Here is a 17,877-nt window from a genome sequence, read left to right as displayed (position 1 = left end):
ACTGTCACTTTGAGAGTGTATGCACATCTTAGCGGGAATGAGAAAGTCAGTATAGGACTCTGCCCTACTTGTTCTAACTACAGTGATTTATAGGCTTGAATTTATGAGGCTTGAAGAAGGGAATTAGAAGTTTCCCAAACTGCACCCAAAACACCCAGAATTGTAATGCTCTTTGACTGTCAGAAATGGGCTGAACTTCAGACAGTGCTGTACTCATTCATTTATTATATCTCTTTTCTCACGGACACATCTGTGGTGAAACTGGACTGCTTACTCTCCATTTTCCAGGCAGGAAGTTAGCAAAAGAAGCCAGTGTAGTTGTTTCATGAAGTTCCTTAACCTGAGAATGTGAAACCTAGAAGAAACAAAGAACCTAAAGTACATAAACTTCACATTTTTTTATTTATTTATGCTTTATTTAGTAATAGCACCCAAAGCTGCATTATATTAACACAAGTAATAAAGCTTTCATATTTTATTCCTACCAGTGCATTTCCAAATCCAGGTGAAATGCTGGAAATAAGTAATGCTGCCATACCATGAACAGAGTGTGTAGATCACAATGGTACATAACTTACAAGTGAATCCCAACAACAAAAAGTTGTAGCTTAGGTATGAAACCTGTAACCTAAGGAACTGTGGCCATTTCTATTTCCACAAAGTACCATAACAAAACAGCAGCTGTAGGAACTATGAAGATAACATAATCATACTTTCTGCATCACTTTATTAAATACTCCATGTTGGATGTACAACTTATAGCTATAGTGTGTGTTGGCTACAATGCTACAATGAGAATGTGTATTACTTGTATTACAGAAAGGGTCATGAAATGTATGGACCTGTCTGCATGTTTAACAAAATGAAACAGCAACACAATAAAACTGCACCACATGTGAATATTGTAAATGGTTAAGTTATAAAGTCATTCATTCAAAAATCCAAATATTTCAACGAAAAAAAGTATATAAAATGTAGTAAAACATAAATTACATTTAAAGGTCTGTACATGATTCATCCTGCAAATAGAAGCACAAAACCAGCACTTTGTACAGTATTGCCTATTTTGGTCTTCTAAAGTTCAAAGATTTATTTTCACTAAAGAGGCAGGAAAAAACATGGTTTCACATGCAATCCATCAGTAATTGTGGTAAATCAAGTAAGTTTATAACCCCACACAAAACTCAACACCTTACAATGTAGGAACATACATGTGGAGCCCTTTTCTATACTTGATAACCAATATGCAATTAAAGTTGGATTGTTAAGTTAGTGCACACCTACAATATCCCCTACAATATCCCCATTTTTGGTTAACAGTGTATTAAGGCTGCTTGCTGTTGAAAACACACAGCAGAGAAGGAATACTTTCATCCACAAATGCAGTCAGACGATCTCATTTGGAAGCTTCTGTCACAGTCCTTCACTGGGAATGATGAAAGAAAGCCATCCTCTCTCCTGTCATGTTATTCCACAGGATGTTGTGGATGCTAGAAGTTTATGTGGGTTCAAAATCATTTGGATAAATTCATGGTAGAAAATTCCATAAAGGGCTATTAAACAGAAAAAAATTCCACTTCTGGCTTAGGAAGTCCCTAAGCCACAAATTGCTGGAGGCTAGGGAAATACCCTGGGAAAATTCTACAAGGAAATTGTCCTTGCAGTCTTCCCTGGGCAGACATTATCAATGGCCTTTTGAGACATGCTACTGGGCTGGACAGATGCGTGGTCTGATTCAGCACAGTCAATTTTATGTTCAGTTTCCCTACTTTTCTGGTTATCATTATATAAACACGGATCAGTATTCTCAACTTGTTACTTTTTCAGACTCAAAAAGCAAACAACAATCTCGTGTCTGTTACATCAAAGAGATAAATACTATAAACTAAGCTGTCCATCACATCCAGGGCACTTCTTTATGCTCAGAGCAATTCTGCAACCATAGTTGGATTCCTTTTTGTGTTATTGGTTTAAGCATAATTCACTAACATTACACTCACATATCATGATATACATGATGTGCAATGCTACTCTGCAATATGTTGCACAGCAACAGTACATAACTGAAAAGCAGCTTCCCTCAAAAACTGTAGGACAGTAAAAAAGATTAAACCCAGCAATTCTACACAATCATATTTGCCAAATCTGATGGTGGCAATGGTCAATAAACCTGGTATATCATTACTGCTGCACTTTACATGGGTGTAGGTTTTTAGTTTTGTTACTTTTAGTCAGATCAAAATCACTGCCATTAAGCCTAAGGACTGACAGTCTCCATGCATGGAAGTGATGTGAAATTCTTAGTAATGAGGCCAAATTCCTTAGGCTTCTGATTGAATTTCTGCTTCGTCCATCTGAAGTGTGTCATTATCGCCCAGCAATTCTGTTTCAGGCACAGAGCCCTCCTCTTCCTCCTCCTCCTGGACAGGATTCTGGGCGATGTCTTCTGTTCCATTGTGTGTGTCATCTGTGCCCTCCGAGAGCAGAGCAGCCCTGTCAGCCACCGATGCATTGGAAGGTGCTGTTGTTACGTAGCCTGTGCTGGTGGATCCACTCCCACTGTGGTGGGAGCCTGGTTTGGGAATGATCTGGGGAGGCATTTGCTGAGGAGCCATTTGCATTGGAATTTGGACGGGATAAAAATTTGGCAAGTAAGCACCATAGGCAGGCATTGGCTGGTAACCATTGACTGGAATGTAGAGCTGAGGAGGTGGGACCATTGGTCTCATCTGCCCTTTCATTTGTATGAACTGTGGTTGAGGAAAAGCTGGAGTTTTCTGCTTTGGTCCAATGTACCTAGCATTGCTGACGTTGCTAACAGGGCTTGTGCTGAGAGAACTTGTTTGCGTGGTGTTGCTTGCCCCAGAGGTTTGCGCTGAGCTGTTGTAATTAGAAAGGTTTCCCCATGTTCTTAGTCTGCTGTGTATATCTTTAAATCTTGGTCTTCTATTGGGAAATTCATTCCAACACTCCAACATCAAAGTGTATATCCATGTAGGGCAGTCATCAGGACATGGCAAAACCTGTCGGTTCCTGATCATCTCGATGACATCCTGATTAGAATAACCACAGTAAGGCTGCAGGCCATAGCTGAAAACTTCCCACAACACAACTCCATATGACCATATATCCGAATCAATAGAAAACTTGCCATACATAATAGCCTCAGGGGACATCCACCGGATAGGAAGAAGGGAATTTCCCATCAGTTTGTAGTAGTCGGCAGCGTAAACTTCCCTGAAAAGGCCTAAATCAGATATTTTCACATTCAGTTTATCAAACACCAGTATATTTCTAGTGGCCAAGTCCTTATGGACAACATGGTGGCTTGAAAGATATTCCATTCCTGCAGCTATCTGAGTCACGATGTGGAAAAAGTCTGCTGGTTCCAAAGTGGATTTTACTGTCTTGTCATCATCAGTGCTGCCAACATCCGAATGGGGAGATCTCATTACCAAGAACTCATGGAGGTCACTGTGGGAACAATAACTAAATATCATGCTTATGGGTTGTTCCTTTGTCACTATTCCCAGCAAACAAACAATGTTTGGGTGCTGTAATCGTGATCTCATCATCGCCTCATGTTTGAATTCTTCCCGAAGAGCCAGTTCTGCTTTGTCTTTAAGTGTCTTGATAGCAACAGCTTGCGTCTGTTCACCTGGTGCTGTACCAAAAAGATGCCCCTTGTAGACTTTGCCAAATCTCTCTTCTCCTAGTTCCTCCATAAACCGCACGGTGGACAGATTGATTTCTTTAAGTTTAGCCTGAAATGAAGTAAAGAAGGTAAGTCAGTTAGAAATCACAATGTTTTCTACAGAGAGTCTTATTATAGAAAAGGTCCCAGTGGTTAGATGCTCCAAATGCAAGATAAATTGGGCCAAAAAGACTTTTCAGCTTTTTGTATATTCACATCGGTATATTGATTTTACAGTTAACCTTGAAATGAGCTATACTATTATCAGAAGTGTAAATTGAATTATGCTGCAAGATGATGAGTGCTATTATTTTTACAAAGAAGTGACCATATTTCCTGCAAGCTAAATGAATAATCAGTTCAGAGTATATCTGGCAAATGATGACATCTATTAACTGCAGCTGCACTTGCCCTACAGATCAGCCCAGAGCTGCCCACTGGAGATTTGTTAGAAAAGCTGTCAGCACTGGCTGAGGGAGGTGGTAGCCTCAGGGTGAACTGAAACATCCCTTCCAGCAGAAGGAGTAACAAAACTTTTCTCTTTCGGGTCTGCAGTAGCAGATATGCCCTTTCTCCTCCATTGCACTACAGCAACAGCCCCTGCCTGTGGGTAGCAGTAGACAGTACCCCTGCTGAGAAACCTTGCACTAGCTCTGATGAAGTGGGGCTGGAAGAGGAGAGAAGAAAGAAGAAACTTCTCTCAGTACATGAAGGAAAAGGTGGCAAACCCAAGAGTGAGTAATCCTCAGAACCCCCCTCCTGCAGCTGGCAGGGAAAGTAAGGGAGTTTGTGACAGTGATCTAATGGGTCTGTCCTGAGCTGCATGGCCTAGAAGAGTCCCCGACTGAGCCAGATGCAACTGGCACAGCTTCATGCACAGGGCACCGCAGCACGAGGGAGGAGGGCAGGCTGGAAAGACGCTTTAACAGGTGATTTGGGAACAAGCTCTGATTTCAGTGGCCAACAGACTGTGGACTGGACCAGACAGTTTCCAGCAAAGCCCAGACTCTGCCATTAAACCTCCCCCTTACCACACAGAATCAATGCAATTTGTTACAATTGGTAATAACCCACAAATATTCTACAGTTTCCTGAACAGATGTTGCCAATTGTTCCAATTTGAGCATTGTTTTTTAAAGCTTGCATCTTGTAAATGCTGTGATTAAAAATTCAACATTAGCTCTGAGAGGATTTTAGCGTGGAGATCAGTTAGTTGACCTAGAAAATTGTATGCGGGAGCTGAGATCTGTAGACAGAAGTTCAAAGCCATTTTCATTTCACCATCCTTTGTGATACACAGCCTTAGAAACATGTTGCACCCCAGCTCAGCTCCCTGGTCGGCGGTGGTTCAGAATACCAGCGGACTGAGCTGACGGATTAGACAAGAAACCCCACTGTGCATCTTGCTTTAAACAAGCAAACCAGCCATGTCATTACCAGGAGTGAAAATGAGCTGCAGGCTGAAGACTGGATCAGAAATAAAAACATTTCCAGTCACTGAGAAAACAGGCAGAATGGGGGTTGATAGGTAAGGACAAATGTCATGAAATACTTTGTCCTGAAAGCTGTTGCCCGAGGCCAGGATTTCTAGACACAGCTAGCGAGTGCAAGACCTGGTTTTCACTGCAGTAGATGGCCAGTGCAGTATGAAAATTAGGTCACTTACAACACAGCTCCATTTGAACACCGACAACCTGAGACACTGAAAATCACGACACTTTGGAAATATGTGGCCTAAGCAAGTTATGGAAAAAATACCTGTTTGTGTTGATTAATGAGTGGCATTTCCATGTCCTGGCTAGGAGACGCCATCAGCTGGCGGCGCTGTGGTGTAGCAGCAGATGCCTTCTGCTTGTTTCTGCACATACAGACCAGGAAGAAAAGGCAGGCGATAACCAGGGGGATGGCTATGCTGGGAACCAGGATGTAGAGGATTCCCATTTTACTGTTGTCACGTGGACCTGTCAGGCACAGAAATGTTCATTGTTTACAGGAAGTACTTTTTAATGCATTGGATAGTAAAGCAAAAAAACCCCAAACAAACAACAAACAACTACAGCATGATTATTAATACTGTATTTTAAACAAAAAGTAAACACCTATAGCTTGAAAACAGAAGCCACATTGCCCTCTCCCCTTTCTCCACAATTTTCCATTAAATATTTCAAAGAAATTTGAATGGACATAGCAACTATCAGTATGAAGATAAACTAGAAGCCCCACATTTAATGTGTTGACTGTAACAGTATGTGGTTTATTTCACTTTATTTTTGAGGCTCTTGGTTGTGGAAACTGCAGAACATAGACCAGAGTATCATTGCATTATCTTGTTCAGGGGATGAAAAATAAGTGAGTAGCCTTCATCACAGTATATAAAGCAGTGAACTCAATGTGATAAACCACAGCACAATATTGCAGTCTGACCTTTTCACCCAACATCAATTTTATCAGCATTTTGCCCACTGTTTACCTCCACTGGTACCACTTCTGCCCAGAATAAAATAAATCTCACTTCTCACTGTTAGAGATATTATTTGTTCTGTACTTAATAGAATTAAAGTGCTTTTATGTAACAGTGAGACAGACGTGAAAGAGCCATCAATACACTTAATGACTGTTCTGGAACCTTCCTAAAATGCTTTTTTCTTGATACTTAAGAGACTCTAGAAAGCAGAGTGATGTCCAAAATGTTCATTGGAACTGCCTGGGATGTCTTCTGCATTCTGTGGTTTTGCTATATGTGGTTACTGCTTTCACCACAACCACATCCCAGTGTTATCTTTATACCATGTCACACGCAACGTAGAAATTTATTATAAATGTCAAATCATGTTATTGTAAAAAAGTGAAGTAACTAAGAAATTTCATATCAATTCTGAGCGCTCTTAAATATCTAGGCAATCTGTAACAAAACCACTTTTATGGCTTCCATGATACATCTGTTGCTGCAGGAAACATGCTTTTTGTCCTAATGCAGTACAATATTAGGTTGCTTTGTTGCGTCCAAAGACTGTTACCACTCTAACAGCTTTAGAGTGAAGGCTGTACCCATACACGGAAGTGAGTGGGACAGTATTAAGCTGTGAGAGCTGTGCTTTTTATTTTTGCTATCAGTTGTGCAGTACAGAGCCACTAGCAGATAGTGTAGGGATTTTCTGATAAGATCGTCTGTTTTATAGCTCTGCTTCTGCACTTCACACAGTTCCTTCCAACCAAGCATGGTGCTGTATCTCCCTCTACAGGATCTGAAAATCCTTGCTGCCTGCAAGATGTCATACAGAGTGAAGGCAATATACCATTGAGTAGTGTGAGCAAACCAAACACATACAGGTGATAAGTATGTCAAGTCTGGCATTTGACAAGTTAGAATACAAACTGCAGCAGTACTGTTAATTATTATCTCAGCTTAAGCACCCAATACATAATAAAAAAGTTTCACAACATCTCAGTTACAAGCTCTGATCTCTGTTAAATGTCTATATGCAAAACAAGGGTGTTGCATTACAACAAGTGAAACATTTGAAAGCATAATCCTTTTAAGTGAATTATACTTGTAAAAATAGGGAACATTCAAAATTACACAGGATTTAGGACAGTAGTAGGGGAAAAAAGAAAGAGAATACATACTACAAGAAGGTATGTCACACAGTTCCACGCGTACGTTTTTATTCTTCGTAAAACACCAGGGCCCATCCATCTGACCTCCAGGATTTCGGCAATATGCATGTCCTCCACCTAGCTCTGGAAACTGTGTGCTTGTCAGATCATGGTTATGGGGACTCTGGGAGTCCCAGAGTTGGCAAGTGTGGCCAGACTTAGTAACACTGACTGTCCCTCTGTAGTCTGCTCCAGAACCGTTGTAGCACTGATGATCTGCAACACAGGGTTTGACAAAATGTTGCAAATAACAAAACAAGCAAGGGCCAGCAAACCAAAAGGGTTGAAGTGCATAGACCATGTATGCCATAAGTACTTAAATTTAGGTACTTCAGGATTTAAATGAAAGCTGCGGGGCTTGAAATTTCAGTTCTGTGGACATCTGTACTCTTACACCCAGTTATTTCTGGATTCTGCCCTGGAGTGTCTCAGCTCTATGGCTATACACACCAATATTTGGTAACTCTGCAAGTTGCTACTAAGGAGCATGTATGGACCTTTAGATATAGGCCTATGTAAGTTAAATTAGAGATATTAGTTTCACTTCAGGAAAAATCTTCAGATGCCAACAATGTAAACTTCCTGCCACTTTTACTTCTCATAATCTTCCTGTCTTCCTCACACTGCTTCCTAGAGAAATTAGCACATTTTCTAATGCCTCTTGCCAATTTTTCCTTCTTTTCCTCTTTACAGAGAAGGGATTCAGGCTTTTCTTCTCTTTACATACATCAATCACTTCCATGTCTGCTGAACTCCGATCTCTATTCTCTCTGTTTTGCTGCTATGTTCTCTTCATACTTTTTGAGTGATATGTATCACCTCACATTTTTGAGTGATACATACCACCTGAACTGAACCATGCATTCTTCTGCATGTTTGCAACATTATCTTCTCCATTTTTCTGAGTCCCTGTCACCAGCCATCAGGCATCCAGCTCTCTCAGAGCCCCTCCTCCAAACCCCCAGGGCACTCATGCCCCACTGTACCCTTGCAGGGAGTACTTGTCAGACTTTTTGTTCATTTTATTCTCATTCCTTTTGCTTGATACCTCTTCCCTGGCTGCTTTGTCTCTGTCATCATTTTCTCAGTTATTTCTGCTTCTCAGCTACACTAGATTATTGCCTTACTAGTACACAGCTAGTTTTCCATGCCCATCGTTATGTCATGACCCCTGCTCCTAACTGTGGGTTCAGACAATGGATATTCAGAATACTCTTATCACACTTTGAACTTTAAACATATATAGACTCTTGGAGCTTCCTTGTTGAACCTTGTAGGGGGTGGTGATTAATTGCTAGGAAACGGAGTAGGCAGAAAAATTGTCAGCACATAATTACTGACAACGGAACAGCCCTTCAACTCCTGGATGCAAATATAAATTCACGGAAGCAAGATCAATGTTTTCACCCATCCTGTGTGGGTGAAGAAAGACAATTACACTCCATACTCAATTTACAGGAATAATATTCTTGTGGATTTCCATATAGAAATAATGAACATTAAATGTTCAGTTTCTCAACAGATTTTGCCAGTGAAGCTTCCACAGCCTATCTGAGGTTTATTGACAGGTAAACAGAACTCACAAATAGCTGTATGGGGGATGTTTCACTCATCCAGAAAGGCACGGACTGAGCCAGAGGTGAGGACAGGCATGTGAGAAGGGAAGCCTGGAACACGTTGCTACCCCTCAAAAATCTGAGTCAAATCAGTTGTGTGAACACTGAGTTTTATAGCCCAGGGTGGTTGCTATAAAACTTTCCAGTAATAAGCAGCATCCTTTAAACTTCCTCGCCATCCTAACTGTACTTTACGGAAGTGCAAGATTATGGTCAGTATTAACATGATAAAAAGCAGTAGCATCCAGTATACCAGCACTTTCTTTACAAAAAGAGTGACTGATAAAATATTGTCCCTCAGACCCAACCTGAGGAAGCAACAAACCCTACTTTTTCCCAGTGATGAAACACCCAGACTTACACCGACTGAGTCTCTCCACAGGGATCCCGATCCTTATGCAGTTGGCAGCTTCCAAGGTGTCAGGTCGTGGGAGATCCTCACATTTAGGCAACTGTAGTTGCATCAAGATCAGGGGGTTTGACCTAGCAATGTTGTACTCCTGCCTACAGAGATCATTCTCCAGAACTTCACATTCATCCCGACACAGTTCCCGTGGCTTAGGGGTCCGAGAGCGCTCGTCACACAGGGGAAACACAAAGTGGCAGAAGGATGGTATAGCAAACTGTGAGCACTGATCAGACAAATGCGTGGAAGTGCCAATCATGGTAAATGCAGCTGGAAAGGAACAAAAATACTGCTTAAGTATTAATTAATGAGAAGCACAAGAAATGACATAATTTTAATCTCATTTGCCTTTTACAACTTTCATCTTTTCCTGAGGGTCTGAAAGACTACTGAGCAATAGGGAAATGAGGTCATTTCTACTGTAAAGGAGAGCTGACAAATGCAGAAAGCAAATCCAGCATTCCAGTGTCCCTCTGACATATGCACAGAGCTTGTAGGACCTCAGTTCCTACAAAGTTACCCAATGACTAGCATTGAGCAAACTGTTGGCGCTTGACTAATTTTAACTTAAAAGGATAAAGAGCGAAAGCAAGATATGCCTTCCAGGATACTAACATGTATTTCCTAAATTCCTAATTAGGTAAAATCTGAACAAGGATCACCTAAGCTTCTTCCTCCTGCAGACATTTTGATCACTAAACAAGACAAGTGTTTTTCAAGTCTTGACAGGCAAAAGGAAGTGTGCTATTGGTATTTGGGGAGATATAGCTATTATAGACACAAGAAGCCTAACAGGCAGTGGTTTTGGGAAAAATGAATGTAATCAATCTCAGCATACTTATCACATTAAAACAAATGTCATAATGAATTAGGAACTTAATACTCCCCTTCAGCTCCCAGCATCTACGTACTAACATTTATCTGAGTTTCCTTGCACATTGCAAAGAACAGTCAAATGTGCATGTGCATCATGTGTCTGGGGATGAATCAAGCTTTAAATGTAGGAACATTCATTCCCACACTGGAAAGCATAATTTGTGTGTGAGGCTTGCTAGACTGCACGTTCCACCAACGCACACTGTAAAAAGAGAGGAAATGAGCAGTTCAAGTCATTCAGCAGTCTATTTACAACCTACAAATCAATTCTTTTGCTCTTGTCCAGCTCTCTCCTTTCAACCATGTATTTCCTGCTGCCACCTGCTATCAGAGAGTCTTCTGTCTCTTCCTAAACATCACACATGCAGCAAGCAGCACCAGCTCCAGCCTTTTGCACTGTTTACACCTTTGTTTATGTTAATACAGGAATGTTAACACAGGAATATAATTGTTTATCAGTCATTTAGGGAACACTGCATGCAAGCATATCAGGCCCCAAATGACAGCTGTGATGTGTGCTTGTCCTGAAGACTAACAGGGAAAAAATAAACCTGAAGGAGCGAAGAGGTTACTGTTGGCTATTTGAAACACCACACTAATTTTTGTGAAGGCATTACAGAATTTAGTCCAGCATGAGTGAAGAGTGCACAATTCACAATTGTGTCCTTATTCTGACGGGAGGCACAAAAGCCAGCAGGACTGTGTGGTGGCATCCAAGGGGTTTATTTTTTTAGTTATTAAACAAATATTAAGCAGCACAGCAAAGACACTGCTAGCTACACATATCCACAAGTCAGGGGTCAGGTCCATGCACTCTTTATTGTTGGCCTTTCAAGTCACGTCTCAAATTCTTATCCAGAAACGTCTTTTTTTTAATAGAAGGATGCAATTCTCACCTAACCACGTGGCCAGGACCGAACAGCATCAGGGGCGGTAGAGACAAAAGGAATGTATTTCACACATCAGCACAACAGGGAAATGAAAATCCAGAATGAAAATACTCAATAGATGTCTCGCCTGTAACCTTGTTAAATGTTCCTGGCGTCGGGCAGTAGGTGTCACCGTTTACCACGCACAGTCTCCCCTGAAGGCCCTAACGGCTCTGAGCACAAAGACCTTCCATCAAAAACTGCGTTTAGGAGGTATGGGCAAAAGTATAAGCAAAAGGTCAGCAGCAGTTACACGGCAGATTTTTTTTAATCTAACAAGTTACTGCAATTTCAAAAATACCCTGTCATTTGTACAGAGAACATCCAGTTGTGCAATACTTGTTTTACATATAAGAAGACTCATAAGAACCAAAGTATGCTGTGAAATCCTCAGCTTTATTTTGCAAAAGGCATTTGATACGTCCTTCAGATGTTTGAAAATGTGGTATTATTAATGGACTATCATTACTGTCTAACTAGGCACTGGGCAGCTCTACATGGTGGTTTTCCTAAAAAATAACAGTCCCATCAGAAATTCTCCTCAACTTCAGGACAGAGTCCCAGCCCCAAGGCTCCAAAATCTAACTGATAATCAGTGGCATTAGGGATCCAGCAGTCAGGTCATGAATGCCTATGTTGTATATTTCAGAGACAAGTATAACTTGATCACTAAACATTTTCTGAAAGATATCACAGTTTTTTGGTTATTTTTTTTAAAGAACATTATGAACCTAATTCATGGAGTTACAGATTTAATCATTTCAGATAGTTGAACATTCCCATACTGCTGACATACATCCAAACAGAACAGAGATTAAGTTGTAGAAGAAAAATGGTATCAATAGTATAGATTAATTAATGGTATAATGGTAAAACAGGCTGGAATTGCAACAGAGTACAGTAGAAAGGAGGGAGAGGACTGAATCGTAACAGCACAAGGAAAGACCAGCACCTGGATTTTGCCAGTCCCAGAATGTGATCACCATCTCAAGAACACAAAAAACCTGACCTGGATTTTTGGCTTGACAACGAGCCTTTAAGCTAAAATCTTTAAGGAGATAGAACTGACAAGTGAAGTCAAACTCTTTTTGGCAAGTAGTTATGTTAAAATTGCAGATTCAATTACTTCAGCCGTATTTGGCCAGATGCAAATGAACTCCTGCTGGATGGAGTTAACTGGCCATGTATTATGATAAACAGTTTTCTCTATTCCACAAATCCGTTTGCTTGTTCTACTTGTGTACATCGGAGTCACAGCTGCTAATGCAGCTGACTGAGGTCCAGTTGCTGGGACAAAAACCCCTGTTGATGTACAGCCCATTACAAGTCACTAAGGTTTTGGAAGCATGTTTGTGACTCTGTACCAAAGCAACGATCAGAGAAAGAATCAGCAGGGACAGAACACAGAAATGTTGACTCTTGTTTTACATAAATCAATGTGAAGTCCAGACTCTACCAGGATTATGCAACAGGGGAGGAAACCCAAGGTAAAAGTCACCACACATTTTTCAAGAAAATCAAAAACCACTAATTTTTTACTACATCACAAAACGATTTTTTAAAAAAATCTATTTGAATCCATCATGCAAAGAACTCCAGTATAAACTACAAGCTGTTAAAAAGTCAATGCTCTCATGTTTTACTTAATGACACAGAAGAAGCTTCTACACATAACAGCAGATATTCATCTTCCTTGCTCCAAATTTTGCTAACTGCACAAGTGGGAAATTGGCTTACCTTCTCTAAACCTTAATATAAGGATGTCTTAGTCATTGACCAATAAAACTGAAAAGTATGATAGCACTATTTATACCCGAATTGGATACTTTCATGAATGTTTTTTGCCCTGCCACAGCAATGTATAAGCTTACCAGTAATACGATTTTCAATTTCCCCTTGCATCTGGAGGGAGTCCACATAAATGGTCCTGTTTCCAATGATTCGTGCACACGCAATTCCCCTGTATGGCTGACAGAACCCGTCTTCGTGGTAATCTTCTCTGCAAAAGACAGGTTAGGATTTTATAAGCAGATGTCTCGTTGTCCCAAAAGAATTTTTACTGAATATTTTCTTATCAAAGGAGAAAACCACAAAAGACTGTAAATCTGAAATTGTTCCATTCCCCAGGTGCAGCTTTCTCCACCAATTCTCTCTATACTACCTTGAAAGCATTAATGAGGCACCCTGTAAATAGCTCATTAGAGAAAGGAGTAAACCAAAACCCAAGATTAATTTAAAAATCATATGCTAATCGTAATGGGATTTGACAGATGAATCTATTAAAAACCCTTTAGACTGACACAGCAACATAGATCTTGTTACACGTCCCCATGCACTTTTGGCATCTTGCTGCACCCAGTACCATTAGGCAAACGGTTGGTTCTCTTCCCCCGCCTCTCTCTCCCTTTCTTCATTTCCTGTAGCGAACAGCAGAAGAGATCCTGCCAAGCTTTAATTAAAGCATGGAATAATTTTGAACTCTGAAATAGGTAAACAGAATAAAAAATAATCAAGGTTTTAACCTCTTTTTCTCTTTTCTCTAGTCAGAGTCAATGTCAAATTCCTCTTCCAACATATATTTTAATACATTTTTTCAAATCAACAGGGCTTTGGGTCAAATTTTACTCCCTTACATAAACATAAATATTTTGGCATACAAACACTAGTCTAAAGGCTCAGTGGTTCAACACATCATCCCCAAAGCCCCAGTAAATAATACAGAGCTGATCTGTAGATCATATACGTCTGAGCACTGAAAAGGGGCTTCAGAGTGAGAGCACTCTCAGAGTTAATAACCAGTATGCTGTGTGTTTCCTCTGGCACAGCACAGACTCTATGCTAGGATTCACTAGCCTGATGGATTCTCATCATGTCATTCACTGCATGATGGACCAAAAAAGGCATAAAACATAATCTAGAAAACCATGACTCTAGCGTAATCCTAGGTCACCCAAAAGCTCACTCAGGTTTTGTAACTAAACAGTCAGTTCAAAAGTCTGAGATACCTCTCTAATACCAGCAATTTTTGAAGTATTACTTCAATACTCTTCTTCCGCACTTTGCACTTTATTGTCTTTGGATATCAAGACCTGTTTTGTTCACCCATGTTTCCACTTCTCTTACAAATACCTTCACCCTTCCTTAGGGTGCCACATGAACAGGACAAAACTGTCAGTGAGTATGTGTAAAACCACGTAACTTCAGCTGGTCCAAATCAGTATGAAAACCTGATGCCTGACAACAAACACCATGATGAGCACATCACCCAACATCTACAGTGCCGAGTGCAGCCCTTTATTTCTGATAACTTATTCTGTCTTAGGAACTCTTCGGCAGTGGAAGGTTGGGCAGGACTGTCCGTACAGTGTAGCCAAAAGCTGGAACCATTGAATCACCACTGGAGCAGCATCTCTCACTTTCCTCCCAGAAAGACAATGTATTAACAGGATCTGATCCATCACACAGCTGCTAGATAAACCATGGTGACATGAAGTGTCTCATGCAGTTGTTCTCCAGATCTGGCCTTTATTTCCTATCACATAGGATAGGAATTATTCATAATATTCATAAAGCAACATTTTGTCTACAAACTCTGAAACAAGTTTTGCTTCCACAGATATGTAAGTTTTTTATTATGGTGGATGAAGTAAAGGAGACATCTTTCAGGATCATTTAATTCCTGCAGTTTCACTCTCTTAACAAAACTTCTAATTCTTGCAACAATTGCATCATGACTGAAGGGACAAAATATGAAAGCATTTTGTCTGAGCCTGTTTTATGATCCTTGACCACCTTCATAGGAAGTCAGCAATTCCCATAAGGAGCTGAATGAATATGAAACCTCTGTTTGACCTTTTCCTCAAGAGTAAATTCATACCCCTATCCTGCAGAACAAAGTCTGCAATGTATCTAACTGAAACTGTATCTCACACTTCAACTCTCAGTGCAGGGCTCTCTTGCCAGCACACACACATACACAAAATCTATAAAAAACAGCACTCCAAATAGCATGGGTTTGGTGACAAAAGCAGTGTGATTTCTTACTTAGCTCAGTTTATTTATTTCTGTCAAGAACAACTAAATACAGCTGAGATACTATATATACACACATATGCTTCCCTCTCCTGTGTTATAGTCAACTGCTGATTAAACTGGATATGACTATTACCATGGATGCAAGCAAAAGTAAACAGTAACCTGATGTCAGATACTTTGACAGAAGCTGGGCTGTTATTCTACATGCATCTTTGTCAGGTCAGGAAACTCAGTGAATAGTTTGACTAGTACTAGTATGGAGGGGACAAAATTACATTAGTCTTCTTAGCAAAATAGTTGATTTCAACAAAGCTGCAGAAGTGGCAGCACTTACAGTCTCCTTACAGATTACTCTTTCCCTCAGCTACATATACACTCAGCACATGGCAAAATGTCTGCAGCAAAAAGCAACCTGGGGGGAATCTGATAAAACCATGCAGGAGCAACATCATGCTCAGTTCAAACAGGAGTCTTTGGAACCATGTGCGGCTTTGATTTGTGCTCCAAACCATATGCCAGCAATTCAGTTGCTGATCAGAGCAAGAGTTAAAAGCTGCTGAAAATGGGCAGAAATACTGACTCTTCAATTTCCTGCTGCTTGAGCTGTAAAGTCTGCTCTCATCAAGAACCTTGGTAAAAGCAGAAATCTGACTCCACGGGAGGAATCCAGAAGAGTTCAATTTGTTCCACTTGCAGAAATCTTACAAGTTAATCACCATAGGTACTTTTTAACCTGTGTTCTTTATTGTTTCTTTATGAATGTTTCAAGATAGCATTACCTTTTGTTACTAGTGATTTTCTTCCATTTTTATACAACTTTTTTTTTTTTTTACAAAACAGAGTCAGGATCATCCTAAGTGTTGGCCTTTTTTTTCACCTTTGCTGGGGGGCAGTCTCAAAGACAGCGCACCTGGAACATGAATTTTCTCAGCACTCAATTAGAGTGGAGGTAAGGTATATTCTCCTATTGAGAGAACTCTCCTCCCAACTAATTATCAGATGCTTGACAAGAGTTTGGATTTGAAAATAAAATTGTAAAGAATCTGACTAATATTCCTAAAACCCCAACTTCCATTTCTTACGATGAATGCCATTAGTTTTCCAGGCCCATAAAGTGATCTTCTGCCAGAACAATAAGGTTAAGAACTATCCTTTCTAATAGAAAGCTAAAGTAGGAGAACTTTTTATTTCAGGCATGTGCAAATAAAAGCAAAACACTGATACTACTTTTATGTACAACATGGAGTGTCTCTAAGGTTGACCAGGCTTATCAAGTCTGGAAACATCTTGAAGAACCAAGCACTGATATTTACAAGTTCCTTATCACACATGCACTGCACTGCCTGATTAAACACAGTCTGCCTTCAGGTTTGTGGGCAGAAGAAGTCTGTCTGAAACGGAGAATTAACCAAACAAGCAATGTAGAAGATGCACATTCAGTGGTGCAGTACCAGTTGAATCTACTCTATAGGTCTATAAAGGAAGCACTGGAAAAACCAGGTGCCTCTGAATTGGAATAAAGGCCAGCATGCATGAATAGGAAGCTCTCTAGATGACGGTCATGCAAGACTTCCATAAGGTGGATATCTGCTCTAGAAGTATATGGAGAGATTTCTAGGTGTACTGCATGTGCTGCAGAAACATACTGAACATTGCCACCCCCATCCTGGCATTAAGCATTACTTTAATTTCACATGACACAGAAAGAATACCTAATAAAAGACTACAAAAAAAATACCTAGGAAACAATGAGGTTTTTCTTAACAGAAAATCTGAAATGCTGAAAGAATACATCTGGGCACAATACACTATATGGTATCTATGTAACACAATCTATTGCATGCAACTGTCACATCTGAACAGTCCAGAGGGCATATGAAACAAAAAAGTCCCAGTAAACAAAAGGCAACTGTCGAAATCCTGTTCAATACTAAATTCACTTTGTGAAGCACGTAAGTCTGATGAAAGCTTTCAGTATATACTTGGTGCCCCTGAAAACAAAGTGAGTGCAGACCTAGTGGTTTTGCTGAAAAATAAGAGAAAAGACAGGAAGGCATAACAATCTTTAGCAAGGGTTCACAAAGAGCATTCTGAAGCATAGTTGAGGAGTACTAGATAGTTGCTAGTACAATAACTTTTTTCTGATTGCATTCCACAGGCTTAACTTACAAAGACAACACAGGGTTCTAAGTTAAATCTATTTCCTGAAAATAGAAGAGACACAACACTGTGCATCAGCACAAAACCTCAGAAATCCTCCAGGAAACTCAGAAAAACTTTTTTGATTGAATATATTAAAAAATCCAACTAATTTAATAATAGCCTACCAAGATACCATTGCAATAAAACGAACAAAAATGTTATTTAAAATTAAATTTGAGAACAATGTATTTTAATATATTCAAATAATAAATCTAGAAGTTATTTGGAGGGATACATCCTCAGCTTACACTTTACTGAAGTAAACAATACTAAACCAATTCATAGAATATAACAGGATATTCCAGAGGTTAGTTTTTAAAAAGATAGTAAAAACTTTGTTACAGCGACTTCCCACAGCAAACTAAGTACAGTTAAAATTTCTTATAAATCTTCCCACAGCAAATAATAAACCTGAAGTTTTGACCCTCTTTCATATTGTCCGTGGGTTAAACAGCATTTAAT

General features: G+C 39.9%; 1 protein-coding gene across 1 annotated transcript in view; it reads right to left on the bottom strand.

Moving 5' to 3' along the window:
* Positions 1 to 205: 205 nt before the first annotated feature.
* Positions 206 to 17,877, bottom strand: part of ROR2 (receptor tyrosine kinase like orphan receptor 2) — a 167,477-nt gene continuing 149,805 nt past the window's right edge. Inside the window, exons 5-9 of the mRNA XM_074856597.1 lie at positions 13,050 to 13,177; positions 9,329 to 9,643; positions 7,322 to 7,567; positions 5,453 to 5,655; positions 206 to 3,764 (exon numbers count right to left, since the gene is read on the bottom strand). Of these exons, the coding sequence (XP_074712698.1) occupies positions 2,322 to 3,764; positions 5,453 to 5,655; positions 7,322 to 7,567; positions 9,329 to 9,643; positions 13,050 to 13,177 (2,335 nt within the window). The 3' untranslated portion in view covers positions 206 to 2,321. The remainder of the gene's footprint in view (positions 3,765 to 5,452; positions 5,656 to 7,321; positions 7,568 to 9,328; positions 9,644 to 13,049; positions 13,178 to 17,877) is intronic.

The sequence above is a fragment of the Strix uralensis genome, chromosome Z, assembly GCF_047716275.1.
Source record: "Strix uralensis isolate ZFMK-TIS-50842 chromosome Z, bStrUra1, whole genome shotgun sequence".
Lineage (NCBI taxonomy): Eukaryota > Metazoa > Chordata > Aves > Strigiformes > Strigidae > Strix > Strix uralensis.
The sequence above is the reverse complement of the archived record's forward strand: the minus strand, read 5'-3'. Positions and strand labels throughout refer to the sequence as shown.